The sequence below is a fragment of the Ictidomys tridecemlineatus genome, chromosome 3 (genome assembly GCF_052094955.1).
Source record: "Ictidomys tridecemlineatus isolate mIctTri1 chromosome 3, mIctTri1.hap1, whole genome shotgun sequence".
Classification (NCBI taxonomy): domain Eukaryota; kingdom Metazoa; phylum Chordata; class Mammalia; order Rodentia; family Sciuridae; genus Ictidomys; species Ictidomys tridecemlineatus.
In genome coordinates, this window is record NC_135479.1 from 3,538,229 (window position 1) to 3,564,463 (window position 26,235).

Here is a 26,235-nt window from a genome sequence, read left to right on the forward strand (position 1 = left end):
TAGCCCAGCCGGTCAAGGTCTCCCAGCATGTCCTCGTCTGGCCCAGATGGACCTGGCCTCCCAGTACATAAAGGCTGCTGTGAAGAACGTGCCCTCCGTGTTCCTGATGACGGACTCCCAGGTGGCCGAGGAGCAGTTCCTGGTGCTGATCAACGACCTGCTGGCCTCCGGGGAGATCCCCGGGCTGTTTGCGGACGATGAAGTGGAGAACATCATCTCCTCCATGCGACCGCAAGTGAAGTCCCTGGGCATGATGGACACGCGGGAGGCGTGCTGGAAGTTCTTCATTGAGAAAGTGCGCAAGCATCTCAAGGTAGGAGCCGCCTTGGGCAGGAGCCGCCCGCTCCCTGTCCCCTCCAGGGTGGGTCCTTGTTCCCCAGGCCACGGGAAGCTGTTAGCCATGTGCAGGTGGCAGGGAGGGGACAGCTGGAGATTCGTTTCCTGGGGGCTGGCGGAGACACCCGGGACAGAGGAAGTATTTCATCTCCACATAGAGAAGCGCGCCGCGGCCTTCAACACCGCGAGGGGAGGGCCGTAGACTGAGAGGGGCCTTTGCTTCCTCTGCCTGGGAACTCAGGGTGGCCACGGCGGAGGGTCCACCCACAGTCTGCACCATCGGCTGGTGGTCCTTCTCCCCTGCTTGGTGCAATAGAGCCAGGTTCTCCAGCTCCCCTCTGGGTCCCCTCCGGCACCGGAGGCTGCTGTGGGCCGGAGTCCCCTTGGTGCTGCAGGCTGCGGGCTTCCTGACCAGGCCTGCCAGTCCCAGGGCCAGGAGCACCCCTCCCCTCAGGGGAGCTGGGAAGTCAGAGGAGCATGTAGCCAGCTGTGTTCATTGGCACGTCCAGAGAACCAACCTCCTCGCCCCCCGAGAGAAGGGACAGAGGATGAGGGGGACGGCCCCTTCCCCAGCTGGAGCCCCCGGAGTCCCCATCTTGTCTGGGAAAGGCCACTGTCCTTCGGGGCCTGCAGGAGCTCTGTGTCTCTGACAGACCCAGGAGGGACCGGGCCTCCTGTTCACAGTCCTCACCCTTCAACGTGGAGGCCACTCCCTGGCCCTTCCTGGCCCAGCCTTTCCTTCAGAAGGAGGAGGTGCTCAGGGAGGGGTCAGGGTTGCCCGCACCCTCACGTGGCCAGTGAGTGCCGTGATGTCCGCTGAGTGCTTCTCAGTGTGGTGCCCAGTCACCATGCCAACCCAGAACCAGGACGTGCTCCCCAGGCCTGTGGACACCGAGGCCTGCTGACCACGGCGCTTTCCAGAGGAGCTCGCTGGAAGATGAAGGGACAGCCCTGGCACTGCCACCCCAGTGAGCCACGGCCTGTGTCCCACGTCTAGGTGATCCTGTGCTTCTCCCCCGTGGGCTCCATCCTGCGTATTCGAGCAAGAAAATTCCCTGCCGTGGTCAACTGCACGGCCATCAACTGGTTCCATGAGTGGCCGGAAGACGCCCTGGTGTCCGTCAGCGCTCGCTTCCTGGAGGAAACGGAGGGCATTTCGGTGAGGCGGGGAGGGCACAGGTTCAGGTCTCCAGTCCCCAAGATGTGGCCCCCTAGGAGCAAGGAATGGCCTCTAGCAGCCCCCAGGACCTGAGTTCAGGAAGCCCCACCTGGCTGATCTGCTGGGGCCAGCAGCTGTCCCTCTTCCCTGGGCCCTCAGAGCAAGGCTGGGGACCCAGCAGGAGTGGGGACATGTGGATGGGGCCCGGGGGTGCCAGCCTGTCCCCTCCTCCCCACAGCGGGAGGTGAAGACCTCCATCAGCCTCTTCATGTCCTACGTGCACACCACGGTCAACGAGATGTCCAAGGTGTACCTGGCGACCGAGAGGCGCTACAACTACACCACGCCCAAAACCTTCCTGGAGCAGATCAAACTCTACCAGAACCTGCTGGCCAGGAAGAGGCTGGAGCTGGTGGCCAAGATCGAGCGGCTGGAGAATGGCCTCATGAAGCTGCAGAGCACAGCCTCCCAGGTGGGCAGTGGGCCTCGGGCGACCCGGGAAAAGTCCCACACAGGCTAAGTGCTGCAGGACCAAGACCAGGGACAGACGTGTGGTCCAGCAGAGAGCACAGGCTGCAGAGGTCTCGCGGTGGGTGCCTGGCCCACCACAGAGCTGCCCACCCTGCGGCCCAGGAGGCTGGGTCTCAAGGCCAGCATGACCAGGGAAAATGCACCCGGGCCCTTCGCCCACAGCCCCTCCACACCATGACCTAGGGGACATTTTTCCCCAGGCGCCTCGGCTGTGCCTGGAGAAGCAGGGTGCCTCGCGCCTCTGACCCTGTGACACCGCGGCACGACTGGTGAACTGAGACTTCCCACGAGTCCCTGGGAGGCGGAAGCCACCGACCCACTGCTGTGCAGGCCCCGTGGATGCCACCCGTGCCCACCCACGCAGGGCGGTGTGTGGGCCCAGCCCCAGCTCGCCGTCCCCGGTCTCTCCTTCCCCAGGTGGACGACTTGAAGGCCACGCTGGCGATTCAGGAGGCTGAGCTCAAGCTGAAGAACGAGAACGCAGACAAGCTGATCCAGGTGGTCGGCGTGGAGACCGAGAAGGTCAGCAAAGAGAAAGCCATCGCCGACGAGGAGGAGGTCAAAGTGGAGATCATCAACAAGGTGGGCACCGCAGGGCAGCGGGGGCTCCCGGGGGCCAGACCGCACCGCAGACTCGGAAGGCCTTGAGACCCGGCCAAGGAAAGAGCTGCCCATGCAGGGGACAGCAGGGGGCAGCTCTGCCAGGGGCAGCTGGCCCAGAGGAGGGCTTTTAGAGATCCTCGAAGCCAGGCCAGGCCCCTGAGGTGGCATTGCCAGGCGCCTGAGAGAGACGGAGGCCACTGGCCCCAGCCAGCTGTCCCGGGTGGCGTCCCCTCTGCACTTGGACAAGATGCAGAAGATGCCCCTGGAGCCTGGTACTCAGACCTGCTGCTCCTTGAAGATGTAGAAAAGACCCCCGGAGCCTGGGGCGTCCCTGGCCTGGCAAGGACCACTCTATGGCTCCAGGGGTCTCCAGCAGAGACCCTCATGGCCCCGGGGTCCTGCACTGTGGCTTGGCCCTCCCCACACGCCTTTGTGTCGTCAGGGTCGGGTCTGGGCAGGGGTTTCCCGTCGTCTTCCAGCAGCGGCCACTCCCTCCACGTGGCAGAGGCTCTCCCTCGGCAGGTCCACCCTGGAGGACAGGCTGCTTCTCATGTCAGTAGCTCCACCACAAGCCTATTAGGCAGACAGGAAACTGAGGCTTCGGGTGGCCAGTCACCTGCCCAAGGTCGCAAACTAGCAGGTGGCCTAGCTGAGATCCAGGACAGGACACAGACCTTGCAGCCTGTTCTCTCCCAGCTCCTCTGGTCTCTAGTGGGCATCTGAAGGTCACAGGGTCCCTGCTGACCCAGAGATCAAATGTAGACACACGCACACGCGCACACACACACTCTCGCACGCATGCACGCACGCACGCACATGCACACACGCACGTGAACAAACTCAGGCCTGAACGAGGAGGCCCTACTTTCCGAGGGGGCCGTCCTGGGGGATCACACTGTGGTCCCGAGACCTCCACGCCAGGCAGGGTTGGTCCCCCTGCGGGAGCAGACCCTACAGGACCCCCCCTGATTTTTCCCAGAATGTCACCGAGAAACAGAAGGCTTGTGAGACGGACCTGGCGAAGGCGGAGCCAGCCCTGCTGGCCGCACAGGAGGCCCTGGACACTCTGAACAAGGTATGGGAGGGAGCGGAAAGGAAGCGGGGGTGAGGGGACCGCAGGAGACACCTTGGCCCCAAGCTGGGTGGCAATGCCCGTGCCCATCTGTCCCCTGCAGAACAACCTGACCGAGCTGAAGTCCTTTGGGTCCCCGCCGGACGCTGTGGTCAACGTCACGGCTGCCGTCATGATTCTGACCGCCCCCGGAGGCAAGATCCCCAAGGACAAGAGCTGGAAGGCAGCGAAGATCATGATGGGCAAAGTGGACACGTTCCTGGACTCCCTCAAGAAGTTCGACAAGGAGCACATCCCCGAGGCCTGCTTGAAGGCGTTCAGGTGAGTCCCAGATCCCTGCAGCTCCTCCTCACGCCTGCTAGGGACGCCACCCCCCCCCCGGACGGCCCCTCGGAGACCAGCCCCTGGGAGGGAGGCCAGCCCCTGGGGGACAGACCAGCCCCCAGAGGACAGACCAGCCCCTGGGAAGGAGGCCAGCCTCTGGGGGACAGAGCAGCCCCTGGGGGACAGAGCAGCCCCTGGGGGACAGACCAGCCCCTGGGAGGGAGGCCAGCCTCTGGGGGACAGAGCAGCCCCCAGAGGACAGACCAGCCCCTGGGAGGGAGGACAGCCTCTGGGGAACAGAGCAGCCCCTGAGAGGGAGATGAGCCCCTGGGAGACCACTTCCTGGGAGACCAGCCCCTGACCCAGACCAGCCCCCTGGGGACAGACCAGCCCTAGCACAGCAGCCCCTAGGCATGTGCTTATCTGGGGGTGGGGTCTTGGAGTGAGCTGAGCAGGGAGAACCCAAAGACTCAGGTGACCTCTGGGCAGATGAGGCCACCCCTGAGGGTTAGGGGTCCTGGGGTGTATCGTGGCCCAGGCTCCTTGGGAACCCCACCACTCTGTCTCCCCCACCTGAGGAAGCCGGGGCAGATGGAGGCAGCTCCCCCCCCATTCAGCAGGAAACCCCGGGGCCCAGCCTGACCCTGGGTCTGGCTGCCAGGCCCACAGAGGCCCATCCCTGCCAGAGAAGCCTGTTACCCATGCACACAGGTGCACACACACTCACGCACAGACACACCTGCCTAATGTGCACACAGGTGCACGTGCACATGAGTGGTCACTTGCAGGGCTGTGCCCTGTGTCTCTCTTTCCTTCCACTGTCCCCTATTGAGGCCATGTCAGGAGGGAGGCCCCCACAGGCTCAGTGGCCTCCCTCAGGTGGCGCAAGGACCTGGGGACCCTACTTGACTTACGTATTTATAATATTTTAGAATCATTAGATTTTATTTATTTTCATGTGGTGCTGAGGATCAAACCCAGTGTCTTCCACATGCAACGCAAGCGCTCTACCACTGACCCCAGCCCCAGCCCTGGGACCCCACTTTAAACCCATCATTTCAGACAGTAGGCTCACAAGTGGCCCCATTATGTGAGCGCTCCGGCTGGTTCTCTACCCCCCATGCCCCATGTTCCTTGTCCAGGGGCCCCCTCAGAGGCCACCCTGACCCCAAGGGACCCCAGTGTTTCCCAGCCCCCACTGGTGAGGGATGGTGTTGAGCTGCTGTACACCCTTGGGTCAGTCTGAAATAGTTTAAAGTGTAAGAAGGAAAAACAGCCGGCACAGTGGCACACTCCTGTAATTCCAGCCCCTTGGGAGGCTGGGGCAGGAGGATCGCAAGTTCAAGGCCAGCCTCAACAACTTAGTGAGACCCTGTCTCAAAAAATAAAGAGGCCTGAGGATGTGGCTTAGTGGTTAAGTACCCCCTGGTTTCAATCCCCAGTATCAAAAAAAAAAAAAAAAGAAATTAAGAAAAATGAGGTGAACACAGCAGGTCCTGCGGAACCCCAGGATTCTTACCTGTGGGGGCAGTTGAAGAATTAAGATGACATCAGCTCTGTGACACCTGAGACACTCTAGTTTCCTTTCCACCTAGAATATGAGACTCAAGTCACCTCTCTCCATTCTCCACCCCAAAAGCTGCTTCAGAGGCCAGATCCGATGTCATGTTTTTCTCTGTAATCACTAAGGAACAACAAAAAAAAAACAGTGCCCCCTCCTGTGGCCGTCCCGCGCCCAGAACCAGGGTTGGGAAGCAGGCATGGGGCCTACCCGCCCAGCGCCCAGCGCCCTCTGCTCCCACAGGCCCTACCAAGGCAACCCCACCTTCGACCCCGAGTTCATCCGCTCCAAGTCCACGGCGGCTGCGGGCCTGTGCTCCTGGTGCATCAACATCGTGCGCTTCTACGAGGTCTACTGCGACGTGGCGCCCAAGAGGCAGGCCCTGGAGGAGGCCAACGCGGAGCTGGCCGAGGCGCAGGACAAGCTGACCCGGATCAAAAACAAGATCGCGGTGAGCGCCCTGTGGGCCCACGAGGCCCCACGCCGCCTGCCCACGCTGCCTGCCCACGCAGTCCGTCAGGCCCTGTTTCGGGACTGGGGTGCAGCTCGGGGTAAAGCGGTGCCTGGTGTGTGCCAGGCCTGGGCTCCCTCCCCAGCATGCAGGAAACGCACCTGCTTCAGATGGGGGACACGGCCTGGGAGCAGGACGGGGGACCGGTGCAAGCCAGGGTCACCTGCTCCAGGGGGCTCCGGCCAGCCCTAGCCCTCGGGGGTGGTCCTCCTGTGCCAGGAGCTCTCCACCTGTTTTGGCAGGAACTCAATGCCAACTTGAGCAACCTGACGTCAGCCTTCGAGAAAGCAACTGCGGAGAAAATCCAGTGTCAGCAGGAGGCTGACGCCACCAACAGAGTGATCTCACTGGCCAACAGGTAGCGGCTGCTCCCAGGGACACCTCACCTGTCCCTTGGGTCCCCCAGAAGGGACCAGCCCTCAGAGGCCTTGGAGGGAGGAAATGTTGTGACTTTCTGAACTTTGGCGGAGGCTGGCCGGCCCGCCGCCCCCCTTCCCTCTGCAACCTTGAGGAAACTGGACCTTTGGCAGAGCTGCCTGGACATTGTGTCCACGGGGGCTCGCTCTGGGGCAGCATGCTCCCTCACGGTCCTCAGGGGACTGACGGGTCCGTGGTTCTCCCCATGGACACCCAAGTCTGCGGGTGCAGCACATAACCTACACACGTCCTCCCGCAGAGTTGAGGCCCTCCTAGGTCACCCCAAGGGTACCAGAGCCAGAGGTGGTTACTGTGCTGTATGTCCAGGGACCAGTGACAAGAGCCTGTGCGTGCTCGGTGCCTACACTATTTTTTTCCCAAACATTTTCCATCCGAGGTTGATTGTGTCTGCAGAAGCAGACCCTGTGGGGCAGGGGGGCTGGCTGACGTCATTACAGGTCGCTCTCCCCAGGAGCTGGTGGGCCAGCTTCCAGGGCCCTGCCCAGCCAGCTTCAGGGGTTGGGGCTCCAGGGCAGAGCGGCCCACTAGGAAGCAAATGTGGCCCACATCCATCACATTAAGGCTCCAGCAGCCTCATCAGGAACGCACAAAGAAGCATGTGACACTAACCCTGATCATACGTCATTTAGCCCACAATATCTGAAACGTCCACCTTGAGCCCTGAGCCCCCACGTGTGTTGTCCCCCGTGGGCCCTGCCTCACCTGCCCCACTCAGTCACCACCCGGGGCTCTCAGTGGCCATGGCAGGCAGAGTGGCTTGGGAGCTCGAGTGCCTGTGCCTCCGTGGTCACCTTTAGAGCCAGGCTCTTAATTGTGTTCTGCCCAGTGGCCAGTGACTGCCCAGGGTCAGCCTGACCTGGGAGCCCCCCACGGTAGTACAGACTCTGCCCCCGTGGGGTCTGACCGACCTCTGCTCTGGGCCACTGAGAAGTGAGGGCTGCCAGAGGATGCCACCAACAGACCTCAGCCTGCTCAACCAGGCAACCTGGCTTGGAACACACAGGCCACAGCGGCAGGCACACAGGGCGCCATCAAGGCTCGGGGACCCTCCTCAAGCTGGTGGCCTGCAAGGTGACGCGTGTGCTGAGTCTCCCATCTCGCAGGGCCAGGTGCCCTCTGAATGCCACATGGTCCTGTAGCCACATAGTCCCTGCCCAGACTTCACCATCCATGAACCAAGAGGGGGTGAAACGGTCCGGTGGCATCAGCATAGACAGGCCAGGGCACGGTGCTGGGGGGACACCACACCCCAGGGTCCGTTTTTAGCTTCTCCAACGCGATCTCACGGTGGAGCCCTGTTCCGGGTGAGGGCTCGAGGGGTTGGAGACAGACAGCACTGAGGGCCAGCTGGCAGCCCTGCCCGACCCGCTCTCACGCCCCACTCCAGGCTGGTCGGTGGATTAGCATCTGAAAATGTCCGCTGGGCTGAGTCGGTGGAGAACTTCAAGAGCCAAGGGATCACCCTGTGTGGGGACGTCCTGCTGATCTCTGCCTTCGTCTCCTACGTGGGCTACTTCACCAAGAGATACCGAAATGAGCTGATGGAGAAGTTCTGGATCCCTTTTATAAACGGCTTGAAGGTAAACACAGCCCCGTCCGTGACTCGGGGAACTGGGGAGGCCCGGGCAGACGCAGCCCTCTGCACCCCACTTCCCGGCGGTGGCTGGGCCCTTCAGGGTTTCGACATGGTGACGTCACTTCTGGCCGTGGGGCCAAGCTGCTCCTTCAGGGTGACACCAGGGCCGTCTCCTCCAGCTGGCCCGGCGCGACTAGCGTCTAACCATGGAGCGCACTGTCCAGTGAGTCACAGGGCACATTCCCCCGCCCTCACAGGTCCCCATCCCGATCACGGAAAGCCTGGACCCCCTGAGTCTGCTGACAGATGACGCAGATGTGGCCACCTGGAATAACCAGGGCCTTCCCAGCGACCGCATGTCCACCGAGAATGCCACCATCCTGTGCAACACGGAGCGCTGGCCCCTGATTGTGGACGCCCAGCTCCAAGGGATCAAGTGGATCAAGACCAAATACGGGAGCATGCTGAAAGCCATCCGCCTGGGGCAGAAGAGGTGTGTGGCCCAGAGCCAAGAGCCCGGCCGGACGTGTTTGTCACATGCACAGGGGGACCTTCATGGATGCAGATACACAGGCCCTGGTGTCCAGTGCCAGGGAAAAGCACCAGCAGCGAAAACTGCGGGCCCCTTCCTCTTGCCCACTACTGCTGCCCCTGCGGGGAGGAGGCGTCAGGCTGGTCATTTCTCATCTCGTGGTTTATGTTCCTGTCCCAGATGAGAGTCAGTGGCTGTAACTGTCGGCTGATGATGAGTGGCCTGTCCACCCTCCTACGCGCTCGGCAGCGAGGGGCAGGGACAGGCAGCGTTGGTCCTGCAGCCTTAAGCAGCCCCTTCCCCTCCGCTCCCCGGCCTCCAGCTCCTCCCAGGGAAGGACGAGTTAGCTGCTGGGAGGAGGAGGCTGCCTCCAGGGCACCCTTCCCCCAGGGCCACCTCTCAGGGACTGCAGCTGCCCCCTCACAGGCCCCTCTGCATTGACGTGCCTCTGTGCTGTGCCCGTAGCTACCTGGACATCATTGAGCAGGCCATTTCAGAAGGGGACACCTTGCTCATCGAGAACATTGGCGAGACCGTGGACCCCGTGCTGGACCCTTTGTTGGGCAGGAACACGATTAAAAAGGGAAAGTAAGTTGTGTCCCTCCTGAGGTTTAACTGGGGGAGCATCCCCTGGGAGGCACGACTGCCCTGGGGTGGACAGGGGCTTGCACAGACGCTGCCCGGTGTGAAGGAGGCCCAGTGCCTGGGGAGGCTGGAAGGAGCAGCAGTCCAGGGAGGACAGTCTGCACCCCAGGTACTAGAGAGCCCCTCCAGACGGGGCCCTTTAACAGTTTTCTTCTTTCTTTTCTTATGCATTTTGCAAACCTGGAGAATGCCTTCCCTCTCTAGGAGCCCTGGAGAGTCTGACCTAGTAAAGCGGGCAATGCGGTGGCCTTTAATTCCCTCGCAGTTTTGTGCAGACATCACCTCTGTCTAGCTCCACAGCGCTGTGCCCTAAAAGGAGATGCCATACCCACAGGGCGTCTCTCCAGGTCCCCTGCCTCCCAAGCCCTGAGGAACCACTGATCTGCTTCCTGTCTCTGGATTTGCCCGTGTGGACACTCCAGGGAAACAGAACCATGCATGCTGCTCTTTTTGGATCTGGTTCTGTTCGCTCGGCACTGTGCTTTCAAGTTCTTCCATGTTGTCGCACATATCAGTACCCCGTTCCTTTTTGTGGCTGAATGATATTCTGTTCTGTGGATCTCTCGGGTTCCATCTGCCCACTCACCGGCCGATGCGTTGAGCTTGTGCTACTCCTTAGAGTGTCAAACATGTAACTCAACTGTACGTGTGCCATGTCAGGGCTGGCAGAAGCTAGCCGTTGACACCGGGGTGTAGGCAGAACTCAGAGGGGGCAGGCCCACAGGATGGGGCCTAAGGCTCTGAGAAGGGCCTGGTACGATGCAGGTGGGCAGGGAGCCAAGTGAGCTCCATCAGCAAGAGGGGGAGCAAAGACGGGGCCAGAAGAAAGCCCCCCCACAGTGTGGGTCAGCAGCCCTGGGGCTCCCGCACCACTGCCCCTCAGGGGGCTGGCCGGGTGCACTGGTGTTCTGAACTGGGCCTGAGTGTTTCTGCCAAGGCTCAGGGTCGCCCCGTGAGCAGCCAGGGGTGCGTAAGGCACTGAGCAAGGACAGAGGTGTCCGGAAGGCCACGTTCCAGGCCAAGCAGAGCTGCAGCACTTTTCCAGCAACCAGAGGGGGGCGGTTGGGCAGCAGCTGGCCTGGGCACGCCTCCGGGCAGGTAGGAAAGGCCATCTGAGCTGGGTCCCCATGGCTGGGTTGACCCCTGTCTCCACTCCCCGCCAGGTTCATCAAGATCGGTGACAAGGAAGTGGAGTATCACCCCAACTTCCGCCTGATCCTACACACCAAGTACTTCAACCCTCACTACAAGCCAGAGATGCAGGCCCAGTGCACCCTCATCAACTTCCTCGTCACCAGGGACGGACTCGAGGACCAACTCCTGGCCGCCGTGGTGGCCAAAGAGCGCCCAGATCTTGAGCAGCTCAAGGTAACATTCCCGATGGCTGGTCACACACAGCAGCACAGAGATGGGCCAGGAGCTGGGGGGCAGGGGGGGCAGGACTTTGAAGGCACTGGGTTCCCAAGTGTCTCTTTGCTTCTCTCCAAAGCTGCCCAAAAATACTGGATTGTGCCTTCTCGTCCAGTAGCGTCCACCCTCCCACCATGGCATCTCCTCACTTGGCTCCTACACTTAGTTGTCCATCAGTGGAGCGCTTCCCTGAGGAGTGGGCGTCATAGCTGTCCCTGGCTGGCTCTGAGGCTCAGGGCTGCCCTCCTGCCCTGGCCTCTCCCCAGCTCTGTGTAGCCACACACAGCTCAGAGGTGTCCTGCCCCCATCTCCCTGTTCTACCCCATGGTCTCCAGAAGAGGAGGCCTTAGGCCTCCACCACTCAGGGGACCCCACTTCCATCGGCCTCCCTGCAGGCCTGCTGCCATTCCTCTTGCTGGGCAGTGGCCGTGGCCAGGCTGGGGCAGTCACTGGGCCAGCAGGGGTGAGGCCAGGCCCTAACTGGGTTGCTGCCAGTCTCTGCTCCTGCTGCAGGCCAACCTCACCAAATCCCAGAATGAGTTCAAGATCGTCCTGAAGGAGCTGGAGGACTCCCTGCTGGCCCGGCTCTCCGCTGCGTCCGGGAACTTTCTGGGAGACACGGCCTTGGTGGAGAACCTGGAGACGACCAAACACACAGCAAGCGAGATCGAGGAGAAGGTAGGGAGCCCTCCCCCGCAGCCCCGGAGAACGGGGAGGCTGGGTAAGAGCACCAGGGCACCCAGCACCCTGCTGTCTGCTGCAGGGGACGGGGACATCCGAGGGAGCGGGGGACTTTGGAGAGGGTGGAGCACCTGCTGTGGCCTGTGGCTCCTGGTGGCTTGTCCACCTGCTGGTCTCATCCAAGCCCCTCCTGTCGGTGTTGAGGTTCAAGAGGCAAAAATCACAGAAAGCAAAATCAACGAGGCGAGAGAGAACTACCGCCCGGCGGCCGAGCGAGCCTCCCTGCTCTACTTCATCCTGAATGACCTCAACAAGATCGACCCCATCTACCAGTTCTCGCTCAAGGTCGGCTGCTGGCTGCTCGGCTGCTCAGGCTCCGGGGTGGGGCTCCAGGGCAGGGCCTAGAGCACTGGGGACAGTGCACCCACGGCGCAGACCAGGTGCAGGCTGCCCCTGGGGATAGGCGGGAGCCAGGGCAGGTCAGTCCAGCGCCAGCACCCCAGGGAGGTCTATGTGGGTCCCTGCGCCCCAGCGCCCCAATCAGAACAAACCAGAGGCCACCACAGGGGTGGGAGGGCCAGAGTCAGCCCCGCGAGCCTCTGTGGCCCCCCAGGCCTTCAATGTGGTGTTCGAGAAGGCGATCCAGAAGACGCCCCCGGCCGACGAGGTGAAGCAGCGCGTGATCAACCTGACGGACGAGATCACCTACTCCGTCTACATGTACACGGCCCGCGGGCTCTTTGAGCGAGACAAGCTCATTTTTCTGGCACAAGTGACGTTTCAGGTAACGTCCAGCCTTGCTGCTTAGTGTGGTCTGTGGACTGGCCCCGTAGGCACTGTGTGAGCTAGCTCTGAGTCGTGGTGACCAAAAGACCCGACACGAATAATTGAGGGGAAAGCCAGGCACAGTGGCGCACACCTGTGATCCCAGCGGCTGAAGCGGGAGGATCATGAGTTCAAAGCCAGCCTCAGCAAAAAAGTGAGGTGCTAAGCAACTCAGTGAGACGCTCTCTCTAAATACAATATAAAAAATGCCTGGGGATGTGGCTCAGGGGTCAAATGCCCCTGAGTTCAATCCCTGGTACCAAAAAAAAAAAGGAATAACAGGATAACCAGGCAGGGAGAGTGGTGCACGCCTGTAATCCCAAGAGCTCAGGAGGCTGAGGCAAGAGGATTGGGAGTTCAAGGCCAGCCTCAGCAACTTAGCAAGACCCCGTCTGTAAATAAAATTATAAAAAAGGAATGGGGATGTGGCTGAGTGGTTAAGCACCCCGGGCTCCATCCCCTGGTACTACAATAAATAAATTACTGAGGGGACGAAAGTTCACTTTGGCTCATGGTTCCAGAGACTCAGTCTCCTGTCGGGCCCAGAGCAAGGCGGGACATGATGTAGAAGGACAGCGAGGAAGCAGAGAGAGGGGAGGGCCAGGGCAGATGCCCCCTCCCAGGGCATGACCCCAGGGACCCCCTCCCCAAGCCACACCCCCCCCTGCCCGCAGTTACCACTCCGTCTGTCCATTCCAGCTAGGGACTGACCAGGCTGCAGCTCTCACGGTCCAGTCGTCCCACCTCTGAGCACTCTTTGGGGACACCCGAGACCGTAACAGGCAACTCCCTTCCAAGGAGCTTGTTAGAAATGCAGGTCCTGGGGCCCCCGTGAGTCCAAGCCTGACACGGGGGCTCTATTTAGTGGGCCTCAAGGAAGTAGCCCCTGTGTTCTAACAGGAGATGCCCAGGGGGAAATGATACAAGGTAACTTTATAGAGAAATGTCATTTTGTTACATTTAAGTGGTGCTGAGTAGATAGCGCCACCTGGGCTTTGCGCAGTGGGTAGGGGACATTTCTCAATAAGTTAAATGTATGACTTACAAGAAGGAATGTTTGTACTCCTGCATGTACAGTCAGTCCTGCTGAAATACTTTTAAAAAGTTTTTTTTTTGAATGTTGGTCAAATGGCCTGTCTTAGCTGGGCGCGGTGGTACATGCCTGTGGCCCAGATACTTGAGAGGCCAATGCAGGAGGACGCTTGAGCCCAGGAGTGGAAGACCAGGTTGGCAACACAGTACGACTCAGACTAAAATGAGAAGTCTTAGTCAGCCCGTGCTGCTATAACAGAATGCCTGAGGCAGCAGAAAGTATTTCTTGTGGTCCTGGAGGCTGGGGAGTTCAAGATGTCAAGGTGCTGCCTCTGGCCCGGCCTTCTTGCCACATTGGAGAGCTAGAGGGAATGCACTCCCTGGGCACAGTGTGTCTCTTCACTCCGCCCTGGTGGCCCAGTCCTCTCCCATCAGCCCCAGCTCCTCACCGGTGCCCTGGGGATCAAGGCCCCTCTGTGATCCTCTTGTCACTGGTCGGAAACAGCTTCACGGACAGCTGCGGCACAGGGCAAACCAGCTGTCAAACCAAACTCCAGGTGGGTCCAGCAGACCTCTTTCCTCCTGCGCCTGGAACCCCAGGTTTGCTCTGAGCCTCTCCAGCTGTGCTGTCCTCGGGGAGAGGGCCCCTCAGGGCTGTGTCACTTTCTAGGCCGGGAGGCATTGGCTTCAGGCTCCAGGAGCCTTTGTTCAACCAAAAGAAAGTCTGACTTGGGGAGAGAAAGGGGCCCTTTGTCACCTGACTGGAAGCTGTGACCCCAGCCCCGTGCTGTCCAGCGGAGACAGGGTGCCATGACCAAGCCTGCTGGAGGCCCGGGGCATGCACCCAGAAGGACTAACATCGGTGTCCGAACAGATTCTCGTAAGCTCTCATGGTCAGGCTTGTCACTGAGCCAAGAGGCCACGACTGCCAAGGGCCAACAAGCCCCGCGTCCACCAGCGGGACAGCGGGAGAGCGGGAGCCCTCCAACACAGGGAAGGAATGAAGCTGGGCTCGGGTGTGGCTCGTGGTCCGGCACCTGCTCGCACTAGGGCGGGGTTCCATCCCAATACCACCCACACAGGAGGAGCCTCAGAACAGGCTAAGAAAAGAACCATGATGGGCCCACCTACAGGAAGCGTCCAGAAGCCAATCCCAAGAGAGACAGTAGCCGGCTCTCCGGGGGGCCGGGGAGGGAGGGGAGGGCCTTCCTTTGTGGGTGATGGAAGGCTCCGGATTAGGGGGTGACGTTGGCAGTGCAACACTGGGAAGGTAGTAAGCGCCACTGAATGACACTCCTTAGCATGACACCTTCGTGCCATGTGAATCTCACCACAGTTTGAAAAACTCAGGTGTGGCCCCCACCCGAGGGGCAAGACCCTGGGAGCTCTGCTGACCTGGCCTGGGGAGCACCTCCGAGTGCCGGCCCCTCTCAGGCGTGCCCTCGCGTGCCCTCAGGTCTTATCCATGAAGAGAGAGCTGAACCCAGTGGAGCTGGACTTCCTGCTGCGGTTCCCCTTCAAGGCCGGGGCGGTCTCCCCGGTGGACTTCCTGCAGCACCAGGGCTGGGGCGGGATCAAGGTTGGTCTCTGCCCAAGTTCTGTATGGAGCCCTCTGCCCCGGGCTGTGGGTGTCTGGGGCTGAGCCACCAGGCTCTGAGGGAAGTTGGGGACCAGAGAAGGAAGGGGAGAGCAGAGGGGCGGCCACTGGGGCCCAGAAAGCTCTGTACTCCTGTTGGGTGTGACATCCACTAGGTCCTTGCGGGCCCACCTGCAGCCAGCAGAGAGGGGCCCACCCAGCGAGGCAGGACAGGCCCCAGGTCTTCTAGGGCGGGGACCCTCCCCCACACACACACCCCAAAAGCTCCAAGCTAAGGCTGCTCCTCCGAGGCCCAGACACACTGCCCGAGACCCTCCTCCAGCCCCTGGTTTCAAGTCATTCTTTCCCCAGAGCCGCCCGCTCCTCCCAAGGCCACAGCTGCTCCTCAGTGAACGGAGGGATGACCCGGGGCGGGCGGGCAGTCACCCCCACCACTGGTCTGCCTAGGCCCTCTCAGAGATGGACGAGTTCAAAAACCTGGACAACGACATCGAAGGGTCCGCCAAGCGGTGGAAGAAGCTGGTGGAGTCGGAGACCCCGGAGAAGGAGGTCTTCCCCAAGGAGTGGAAGAACAAGACGGCGCTGCAGAAGCTGTGCATGGTGAGGTGCATGCGGCCCGACCGCATGACCTACGCTGTCAAGTGAGTGTGTGTGTGTGGAGGGGGGGCAGGCTGGTCCCTAACTTGCCCTCCTCCTGCCTCAGCCTTGTGGCTCCTGCCACACTAAAGTCAGTCCTGGATGATGTAGGTTTCAGTCGTTTGCAAGTGAATGGCTGACCTTGAGGACTTGTCTGGAGCTGAACCCTTGGGGGGAGGAGAAGGGCTGTTGAAGGAGGAGGCTGGGGAGGGAGCCGGGGGAGCGGGCGGCTTGGTCTGCTCCTGGCCTTCCTATCTTCCCTAGCAGCCTGAATGCCAGGAGATTTCCCAAAAGACACCCACGTCCCTAACAGAATTCCCCTCTGACAAAGCAGCGGCCTGACTCACCCACCCTCTGTGATTATCCAAGACTTCATGTTTTGCTTTGTTTTCCACAAAGAGGAGAGGGGCCAGGAGTGGTGGGGAACAAGGTGGGGGGGATGGAACACATGCAGCTGTCAGCCAGAGCAGAGAGGCCTGCACTCCACAGTTTGGGAAAGACCCCCGTGTGGGGCAGGAATGCCCCTGGCCTGGGATAGCTTGGCATGCCTGAGTGCCAACTGGATTCCAAGTGTCCGCCCTTAATTGGCATCGTCCATACAGAAGGACCACTTGTCCTGACTGAGGAACCAGCTACGGTGGTCTCGGTCCACCCCCACCCAGGCACAGAGCTTAGCACCCTCTGGAAGGCCCTTAGGCCGGGATCACAGTGTCCATTCCCCCGGCCTGGGCTGGCAGAATTGGGGGGATAGCCCCTCTTTAGTCAGCATTGGTCAGGAAACTGCAGAACCTAGCTAAGGCCAGAGCAGGTGCCCCAGAGAGCTCGATGGCAGGAGGACGGAGCTGGAGCAGCTGGGCGGGGCTAGGACGGGACCCATTGCAGGTCTTCCCAGATGCTGGAGCACCAGACCTCGATTGCTGCAGGAGCAAGGCCTCAGGGGGGCTGGACATTAGAACCCTACCAACCTCAGTCAGAAGATTCCTCCAGAATGCAGTCAGCTCATGCCCTGTGACTGAACTCAGAGGATCCCTGGACACTAGACTTCCCATAGGAGGGCTATGGAGGCCTGGATCCCTCCTGAACTCGCTGGGCAATGGGAAAGAGCCGGGGCTTGGTGACGAGGCACAGGGGTTCGGCCACCTTGCCTTCACTTTCTCTGGTTTTCCATGTCTCCTGGTCCTTCACGCTCACCAACACCACTGATGTCAACTTCCTTCCCTCTCAACTCCCACCCCTTGTGCTTTCAAAAACGGGCTGCATCTCTCTGTACCTGCTGGCCCTGCTCGAGGGGAGAGCTGGTCACCAGCCCCCAGAACAAAGGGCACCCTGACAAATAAACCCCGAGGAAAGCAAATCACACGGAGAGACGTGCCCGTGAGGGCTTTGCTTTCCCACCAGAGGCCTCTCTGCTGAAGGAAGCCCAAGAAATGGCCCTTCTCAGGGCCCCAGCCCAGCCCAGAATCTGGCCCTTGGTCCAGAGTGAGCTCCCGCCTTGGGTCTGACGCTGCCTGCTGCCCTCAGGAACTTCGTGGAGGAGAAGATGGGCAGCAAGTTCGTGGAAGGCCGGAGCGTGGAGTTCTCCAAGTCCTACGAGGAGAGCAGCCCCTCCACTCCCATCTTCTTCATCCTCTCCCCAGGCGTGGACCCCCTGAAAGACGTGGAGTCCCTGGGTAAGGCAGAGGGCCAGTGAAGTCCTCAGTCACCAGGGAGCCTCCGCCCCTCGGCCATCGGGATGGTTGGCAGGGACGGGAGAGACGGGCCCTTGGGCATCGCGGTGGGGGCCTGAGGCAATGCAGCCACTGCCCCAAACGGCTGCTCCTTGATGACCACCAGTTGACCCGGCCCATCCACTGCTGGGCACACACCCAACCCCCAAACCCACATCCAGACAAGCACGATAACCGAGAGGTAGAAAATCCATCGCTGGATGGTCAGCCAAACACGAGAGGCGTATCCACGCGGTGGAATACTGCTCTGCCGTGGAAGGGCCCGCCAGGGGGTGGACGGGCTTGACAGCACTGCGCTCAGTGGAAAGCCTCCAACTGCCTGATCCCGTTTATACACAATGTCCCAGATAGGCCAGTCCACAGGGGCAGAAAGCAGATTGGGGTATGTGTGGGGGGGGGGGGCTGGCTGCTTGGTGGGCGGCAGGCTCCTGGGGGTGAAATGCTGGACCAGGTAGGGGGTTGCACAACCAACCGGGGAGCAGACCAAACATGCTCTCTAGACGTGTTGCCTGTCAGATGTGCGCGATGAGCGTTTCCCATGATAAACAAGGTGGGAGCGTGGAATTCCCGGCTGTGGACCCAGAGCCTGAGCCTCTCCACTGACTCATCGCTGTTCTTTTCCTGTTTTTCCTTTCTTTAGGAAAAAAATTGGGATTTACCATAGACAATGGGAAACTCCATAATGTGTCCCTGGGGCAGGGACAAGAGGTGGTGGCTGAGAATGCTCTGGACGTAGCTGCAGAGAACGGGCACTGGGTCATCCTGCAGGTGAGGAGGCCTCACCAAGGCAGCGCAGGGGGGCCCGAGGTTGTGCCCAGGACGACCCTGCAGTCATGGGTGGGCATCCCGTGGCTCCTTAAGGAGGGGTACAGCCAGGGTCAGCTCTGCTGGAGTCAGTGGGAGCGCGGGGGCCAGACTGCAGAGGGCAAGTGGGAGCCCTCCCGACGGGGGACAGACACTGGGGTTTGTACTAGCTGCCCCTTTAAGACACGATATTTGAAAAACCAACAGTCAACAAAGGCTCCTCTCATCCCCTGGCCCCTTGCTTGGGCAGATAGCAAAGGCCACACACCCAGTGTGTGCTCTCCACAATTTGGCCACCCCGCCTTGTCCTGGAGCCCCTCCGGGGCCCCTCCTAGCTCCAAGAGGACTGGGGACTGTGAAATCTCCGCCTTGTGCCGGGAAGGCTGCAGGGGACTGGGCACAGGTTGGAAGTTTGGAATAGCTGAGCCTAAGAATTGCTAGAACCACCCCCACATGCCAGGCACCTGCTCAGGGTAGATGGGGTGGGGGAGCCCCCGGTGTGTGAGGATGCCATCAGGGAGCCTGCCTGTGCCCGGGGACACAGCCAAGTGGCCGATCCTGGCCTTGACTGCAGAACATCCACCTGGTGGCTCGGTGGCTGAGCACCCTGGATAAGAAGGTGGAGCGCTACAGCACGGGCAGCCACGAGGACTACCGGGTGTTCATCAGCGCGGAGCCTGCGCCCAGCCCCGAAGCCCACATCATCCCCCAGGGCATCCTGGAAAACGCCATCAAGATCACCAACGAGCCGCCCACGGGCATGTACGCCAACCTGCACAAGGCCCTGGACCTCTTCAACCAGGTAGGGAGGATGGTGCACGCAGCCTCACACACCGCACACACACAGGTGCACACACGCACACACGTGTCATGGTGTGCTCCTGGAAGGCTGTGCAAAATTAAAAAGGACCAGGCACCACGGTCACTCGCACCTTCACAGACAGCGGCCCAGAGCTAACCCAGGCCTGCAGCCAGCAGCCAGCAGCAGCAAGCGTGGGCACAGGGAGCGCCTCTTCACGGGGCCCTAGGAGAGGAGGCCAGTGGATGGTCAGTCGGTGTCTGGGGGCCCAGCACTTCCCTGACCCCTGCTCCTGCCCTCCAGAGCCAAAGGCCAACTGCTAGTGGACTGGTGGAGCTGATGGCTTCGGCACCACCCCCTCCCCACCTCCTCTGCAGCCTCCCACCACTGTCCACTGGGTTGATGCTGCAGCCGATCTCTGGAGTCTGTGTCTCCCCTCTACACATCACGTGCTCTGCCATGTACTCATCTCCCATCCGTCGGAGGTTTTGAGACCCTGTATTGTCCTGTAACACCTAATGAAGATGGCGTGCCTATGGAGGACACTGTGCCAGAATGGACCACTTCCAAATTTAAGACACTTATGCTGGGTGCAGTGGTGCACGCCTGTAATCCCAGCAGCTCAGGAGGCTGAGGCAGGAGGATTAAAAGTTTGAGGCCAGCCCCAGCAACTTAGCAAGACCCTGTCTCTAAATAAATAAAATGACTGGGAAGTAGCGTAGTGGTAGAGTGCCTCAGGACGCAATTGCCAGTACCAAAATAAACACATAAAGAGTTCTAGAGGCCTGGGGCTATGGCTCAGTGGTAGAACACTTGCCTAGCATGTGTGAGGCACTGGGTTCATTTCCCAGCACCACATATAAACAAATGAAAAAACTAAAGGCCCATATGTCTAAAAAAAAAAAGTTCTATGAAAATATCTGAGCCACCCACTAACAGTTCCCGACCTACAGTTAAAGGAAACAGCATGGTCGAAGTGTAAAGAACACGGGGAATTGAGAGCCATCTAAGCAGCCATCGCCATGTGCCTGGCACGTTGCAGGTGTGGGGATGGGTGATGCCTAGGGCACAACCCATGTGGCCAGTGAGCAGAGTCTGGCAAGGGGCATGGATGTGCCCCAGAAGTGGGACTCCAGTGTGCTAAGCGCTGCGGAAAGCCCGGGCAGCAGGCCGGAGAGCTGCAGCTGCGAGTCGTGAGGAGCTCAGGGCTGCCATCCAGAAAGTGCTGTGAGCCGCAGCAGCCGGAGCTGCCGGAAACCGGGCTCTGGTCTGCTTTGCCCTAGCACCTCACCTTCACTGTATTGGTCTCAGGGTGACACCCTGGGGTGTTGGCACAGGAGGCCCTGCCCTGGGGGCCTTCACCTCCCGCCAGCTCGGGCCCCATGCAGAACAGCTAATGCCCCCTGGCAGCCCGTGCAGTCTTCAGGTGAGACATGCTGTGCACGCCTGCTCACAACTAGCCATGCAGGTGTGGCACCCGCACCACCACATGTGAGGGTGGTGACAGGAGACAGGGATGCCCAGTTCTGTCACCGTCCAGTGGGACCGCAGGCTCGTGCCTGGCTCATGCTTGGTCAAAACAGTGGTCTGAGCCCGCGGCTTACTTATAGAGAGCGGGGTCAGTTTGACTTGTAATAATCACTTAAAAGCGACAAAAGTGCGTTTCTGAAAGGTCAGAGGGAAAGGAGACCCTGCCTGTGCCTTCCCTGAGCTGATGGGCCAACGGCCTTGTCCCCTCCACCCGCGCCCCTCTGCTCCTCGGCAGCCGCAAAGACGGGCTCTGTCCCTACTCGGAGGTGTCTGTATGCAACCATCCCCTTCTGCTTCCTCTTGTTAACAGGGGACACAGACCATGTCATTCTGTCCCCCACCCCCCCCACCCAGGACACCATGGAGATGTGCACCAAAGAGATCGAATTCAAGTGCATCCTCTTTGCCCTGTGCTACTTCCATGCTGTGGTGGCCGAGAGGCGCAAGTTTGGTGCCCAGGGCTGGAACCGGTCATACCCCTTCAACAACGGGGACCTCACCATCTCCATCAATGTGCTCTACAATTACCTGGAGGCCAACGCCAAGGTGAGGAGCGCGGTCCCTGTCCTGACTCAGCTGGCCACACGGGCCCTCCACCTGGCCTGCACTGACCCCTTCCCTTGCTCCCATTTCTTTTCTGTGTCTAGTGTAAAAGGCATTAAGGGGGCTCCACAAACCAAAGGGAATCTAAAAACATGCTCATCTACATCACCAACCTCCCATGACACCCTTCCAATCGTCCCGCCGTGTGACCATCCTGCTCGCCCAGAACCCCGCACCCTAGGCAGCGGGATGGAGGATGGGCTTCGGCTGTGGGCTGGCTCCCTGTGCTCCTCACTTCCCAGACAGACCCAGGCCCTGGGGAGGGAGGGACACAAGGCAGCTCCTCAGGAAAGAAGGGGCAACACCTCCTGCTCTCACGACAAATGGGAATCGATACACAAAGTCAGATGCTCCGGGAACTGGGAACCGTCTCTAGCAGGGAGGACATGGCTCCCTGGGCTCCCATAGCTGGGGAAAGAACAGGGAGACTCCAGCCACAGGTGGATGGGATGGTCCTGGCAGTGTGTTACCCCTCCAAGGTGGGTGTCCTCGGCAGTCACAGATAGGAGGTGCGGGGAGATGCCAGGAAGGACCTGCGACTTTTCCTAGCCGCATCCTCCTCCTGGGCCCCTCCCCAGGAGCAATTATCAGACGCAGGCTGGCTTTCCTCCTGGGGACCCCCCCACCCCCACCCGGGTCCCCAGCCCTCTGTTCCTTCAAGGCACAGGTCACACTGCCTGCCAGGACCACCTGGCAAATGTCATCTGTATCAGGGCTACTCCCCCACCCCCAGGAGGAGGTAGCCCAGTGCTCCCCACCCTGGCCCGAAGGCCTGACCAGCCAGCAGCCTTGTCACGGTGCGACTGCCCTGCACAGGCTGGCTTCCTGGGGACAGGCCTGGCAGGTGTGGGAAACAGCCTGCCCTATAATCAGTCCCACTGGCCCTCCTGCTGTGGGAAAGGACTGTCCCCAAAGGGGGGTGTGCTCCCCACCTCAAAGCATACACAGAAGCTGCTTCCAAAGCAGCTCAGCTCAGCATTAACTCCAGATAATCTGAGAAAGATAATTTTGAAGTCAAAGTGGTCATTTAGAGGGCTGGGTGCAGTGGTGCCCACCTGTAACCCTAGCTACTTGGAAGGCTGAGGCCAGAGATCGCAAGTTAGAGGCCAGCTTCGGCAACTTAGTGAGAACTTATCTCAAAATAAAACATAAGGGTTGGGGATGTGGCTGAGACTGGGGCTCAGTGCTTATGTGCCCCTGGTTCAATCCCCAGTACCCCTAAAAACCTTAGGAATGATCTTTTCACCCACCCCCACACTGGGATGGTCCTGCTGCTCTTTGTAGAATGGCTGGGAGGGGGTTCTGGGTCACCCAGGGCTCCTGCTGCACTGCTGTGGCAGCCCCAGCAGCAGAAGCAGGGCTGGGGGGCTGGGCCTTTGCGGGTGGGGGTGCCCGTGGCCAGGCTCTGGAGATAAGGGACACAGCAAGCAGAGGCAGGCAGTGAGCATGGAGGCCCGGGTTAGAGGGCACCTGGCCTGACTAGGGTGGTGTGTGCACACTGCTGGGCCTGGCGTTTGTCCCCAAGGCCCCAGGAGGCCACGGTTTTGTGGGGTGAGTCGTTTGCTCAAAGTTCTCTGTGCTGCCACAAAGCCCTCTGAGGCCAGCGAGGCGACAGCTACTGGACTGACGGAAAAAGGAACTGGGGACCAGACGAGTTCTATGGGACCCAAGGGAAGGTGCCCTGAAGTGTTCTGAAGACATGATTAGACTCAGTGGCCACGGGGGAGGCCATGGCCCAGCCGGCGCTCAGCCACACACAGGTCACAGGAGGAACAGGCAGAAGGAACAAGTGCCCTGTAGGCCTGCAGCGTCTGGGGCACCAGCAGAGGCGCCCGAGGACATCACTGGGAAGGGAAGTCACAGGTTGGGAGAGCTCAGCCTGAGAATAGAGGGCATCTCCGAGGTGCTGGCCACTGTGCAGACACCAGGTCCGTGGTGCGGGGTCAGGGGAAGGCAGCCCTTGACCTGGCGGCTGAGCAGTCACTGCTGAACTCGAAGGCAAATGCCTGGGAGGCCAGCCTGGCCAGCAAGCCCAGGGCAGCACAGCAAGCCCTCAAGCATGGCTGACCACGCAGGCCTACCACCGTGTGAGAGGAGGGCGAGCACCTTTCCCTAACAGCTGCTCCCCACCACCCCAGGTGCCCTGGGACGACCTCCGCTACCTCTTCGGGGAGATCATGTACGGCGGCCACATCACGGATGACTGGGATCGGCGGCTCTGCAGGACCTACCTGGCTGAGTACGTCCGCGGCGAGATGCTGGAGGGAGAGGTGATGCTGGCCCCCGGCTTTCAGATCCCCCCCAACCTGGACTACAAGGTGAGCAGCGGCCTGCACAGAGCCACGGTGGCCAGCAGCTGAGAAGGGTGGCCATCCAGGCCTGCTTCCAACGTGGCAGTGACTGAGCCAAACCCCAGGCACACAGAACGAGGAAGGGGGCCGGGAGCTCCCTTATGTAGCTGGGAGCCATGCAGGGCCAGGGACCAAGTGAGGACTGGGCAGAGGGCAGGACACGCAGATGCTGGGGTGAGGCAGGGACTCGCTTGGCTTACACAGCTTACCTCTGCTCACACTGTCCCTCTTTGCAGGGCTACCATGAATACATCGATGAGAACCTTCCCCCCGAGAGCCCCTACCTGTACGGCCTGCACCCCAACGCAGAGATTGGCTTTCTGACGGTCACCTCAGAGAAGCTATTCCGCACTGTCCTGGAAATGCAGCCCAAAGAGACAGACTCGGGAGCAGGCACAGGAGTATCCCGCGAGGAAAAGGCAGGACCCTTTGTCCTTCCCCAGGACCTGGGGCCAGGTCACACAGCACAGTGCAGCCCCAGGTCACAGGAAGTGCCCCTTGTTAGCCAGGCACACACTATCCCAGTGGGAGAATGAGAAACCTGGGGTGAGGGTCTGCAAGCTGGCTGGCAGGCCCCCAGAAGCACCTGTGTCAGGCAGGCAGAACCTGGGTGAGCGGCAGGCATGGCTCGGGCAGCACAGCCTGGACACACTCAAGACGGTCGCAGACAGACCTCACTGATCGGAAAAGCCCAGAGTTCAGCATTGAACAAACTTGGCTTGTCCAGGCTCCCCTGGCCCCTCTCCTGACGGCCCAGTATCACCTACACCTAACTCACCGCAGACCAGCTCAGTACCAGGCTTCACAGTGGACAGACCAAACGTAGAGTGAACAACCTAATCTCTATTACCCACACCCCTGCTTGACCTAACAAGTGACATTAGAAAGCTCCTATGGACAGTGGTGGGCGTGACCATGCTAAGGGGTGGGACCAGTATGGTCCCCATGGAGGACAAAGTGACATCTGTGCCCACCAGCACATTCGGGCATATATGGAGGCACCAGGCCACGGGCGCCCGATGCACGTGGGCCAGCCATGTGGTCTGCCAGCGAGGCCAGAGCCCTGGAGAGCCTGCTGGCCACTGTCCGGTGCTGGGGTCCTGGCAGCCCCCAGCTCTTCCCTCTCCTCCGAACGTCTGGGCAGGCTCCCTGCCCCTGAAGCAGCAAGGAAGGGTCTCTCTGGGGTGGAGAGTGCTGGGGGTTAATGGGGACTGGCTTCCAGGTGAAGGCCGTGCTGGATGACATCCTCGAGAAGATTCCAGAGACCTTCAACATGGCTGAGATCATGGCAAAGGCGGCTGAGAAGACCCCCTATGTGGTGGTGGCCTTTCAAGAATGTGAAAGGATGAACATCCTGACCAACGAAATGCGCCGCTCACTGAAGGAGCTGAACCTGGGGCTGAAGGTGAGCTGGGGGGCACCAGGCCCCGGAGGGACTTGGGGCAGGCTGACCAAGAAGGCAGGCTCCCAGCCACAGCCGGGACACGGGCACATCGTGGCCTGCCCCTTGTGCCCTGCTCTGGACCCAGGGTGTTCCAGAAGCCACGGGAACTTACCTTGACTGCTCCTGGCAGAAGGTGCAGGCTGTCTCCAGGGGTCCCACAGAGCCAGAGCTGATGGCTCTGGGCACACTGGGGGTGGCCTCCCACTCTCGTGGGCAGGCCTAAAGTGTACCTGAGCACATCTGCCCCAGGCCAAGTGGCAGAGCCTAAACTTCCCTGAACCTGCTGTGTCCCTCAGGGGGAACTGACCATCACCACCGACATGGAAGACCTGTCCACGGCTCTCTTTTACGACACTGTGCCCGACACGTGGGTGGCCCGGGCCTACCCCTCCATGATGGGCCTGGCAGCCTGGTACACGGACTTGCTGCTCCGCATCAGGGTAAGCAGTGCCTGACTCAGATGTGGAGACCAGAATGCCAGGGCTGTGCCACACCCCAGAGCCTTCAGGAGTAGAGCTGTGGTGGCCCTAGAGGCCCTTGGTGGCCGGGCCTCTGCATGAGCAGGGTGGAAGGGCCAGGCTCAGCCCCTCAGCACCTGACAATGCAGGGGCCTCCTCTCGAGGAGGAAGTCACACTGGTGATCACCATGAGCGGCAGCCCCCCACCCAGCAAGCGCCAAGAGCTCAGGCCTTGCGGTGAGCCTGGTGACAGGCCAGGTCTGCCTCCAGCATCGGCCATTCGCTCCCTGACGCCACTTTTCCCACTAGTCCCCCCTCATTTAAAATGGAACCAGACAGCAAAGCAAGGGGCAGGAAGGCGGTGGGCTCTAGGGCCACTCTCTGGAACACTGACAAGCCCTGGCCCTGCCTGCTCATCCTCAGCCTGTGCTTCCCTGCAGGAACTCGAGGCCTGGACAACGGACTTCGTCCTGCCCACCACCGTGTGGCTGGCTGGATTCTTCAACCCCCAGTCGTTCCTCACGGCCATCATGCAGTCCATGGCCAGGAAGAACGAGTGGCCCCTGGACAAGATGTGTTTGTCTGTGGAAGTGACCAAGAAAAACCGGGAGGACATGACTGCTCCCCCCAGAGAGGGCTCCTATGTGTATGGACTCTTCATGGAAGGTAAGGGGGGGGGCTGTCTACGGCTGCCCAAGGCCACGTCCACTCAGTCTCAGCAGGACAAGCTGTGCAGCTGGGGCAGCTGGGAGAGCGGTATTCTCAGGATGGGTACCTGAGCTCACAGCCTGGAGCCACGCTGACCACTAGTCAGTGGGGTTCTGAGAACCTGAGGAGGGCTGGAGGACACACAGACCCGTTGCAGCCAGCTGGCCTGGACGAAGCCAACAGTGCCTATAAGGCCAGCTCCTCCAGCCAGGGCGCAGGGCAGGACTGCTGTAGAGCAGTGGGCTCCCAGGCATGCAGGCTGGCCCTCAGCCAGGAGCCCACCTCTGCTGCATTCCTGTCCCAGCCCCCTGCCAGTCTCCAAGCTGCACGGTCAGGACTTCC

At 60.6% G+C, this 26,235-nt stretch overlaps 1 protein-coding gene across 1 annotated transcript in view; it reads left to right on the forward strand.

Moving 5' to 3' along the window:
• Dnah17 (dynein axonemal heavy chain 17) overlaps nt 1-26,235 on the forward strand; it is a 91,966-nt gene that overhangs the window by 63,061 nt on the left and 2,670 nt on the right. Inside the window, exons 54-79 of the mRNA XM_078041542.1 lie at nt 47-313; nt 1,334-1,495; nt 1,734-1,967; nt 2,444-2,608; nt 3,609-3,704; nt 3,805-4,022; nt 5,830-6,037; nt 6,340-6,455; nt 7,923-8,115; nt 8,369-8,604; nt 9,109-9,231; nt 10,452-10,656; nt 11,212-11,376; nt 11,584-11,724; nt 11,993-12,163; nt 14,693-14,815; nt 15,281-15,474; nt 16,991-17,139; nt 17,837-17,964; nt 18,575-18,802; nt 20,684-20,875; nt 23,071-23,250; nt 23,520-23,702; nt 24,506-24,688; nt 25,024-25,167; nt 25,626-25,851. Of these exons, the coding sequence (XP_077897668.1) occupies nt 47-313; nt 1,334-1,495; nt 1,734-1,967; nt 2,444-2,608; nt 3,609-3,704; nt 3,805-4,022; nt 5,830-6,037; nt 6,340-6,455; nt 7,923-8,115; nt 8,369-8,604; nt 9,109-9,231; nt 10,452-10,656; nt 11,212-11,376; nt 11,584-11,724; nt 11,993-12,163; nt 14,693-14,815; nt 15,281-15,474; nt 16,991-17,139; nt 17,837-17,964; nt 18,575-18,802; nt 20,684-20,875; nt 23,071-23,250; nt 23,520-23,702; nt 24,506-24,688; nt 25,024-25,167; nt 25,626-25,851 (4,630 nt within the window). The remainder of the gene's footprint in view (nt 1-46; nt 314-1,333; nt 1,496-1,733; nt 1,968-2,443; nt 2,609-3,608; nt 3,705-3,804; nt 4,023-5,829; nt 6,038-6,339; nt 6,456-7,922; nt 8,116-8,368; nt 8,605-9,108; nt 9,232-10,451; nt 10,657-11,211; nt 11,377-11,583; nt 11,725-11,992; nt 12,164-14,692; nt 14,816-15,280; nt 15,475-16,990; nt 17,140-17,836; nt 17,965-18,574; nt 18,803-20,683; nt 20,876-23,070; nt 23,251-23,519; nt 23,703-24,505; nt 24,689-25,023; nt 25,168-25,625; nt 25,852-26,235) is intronic.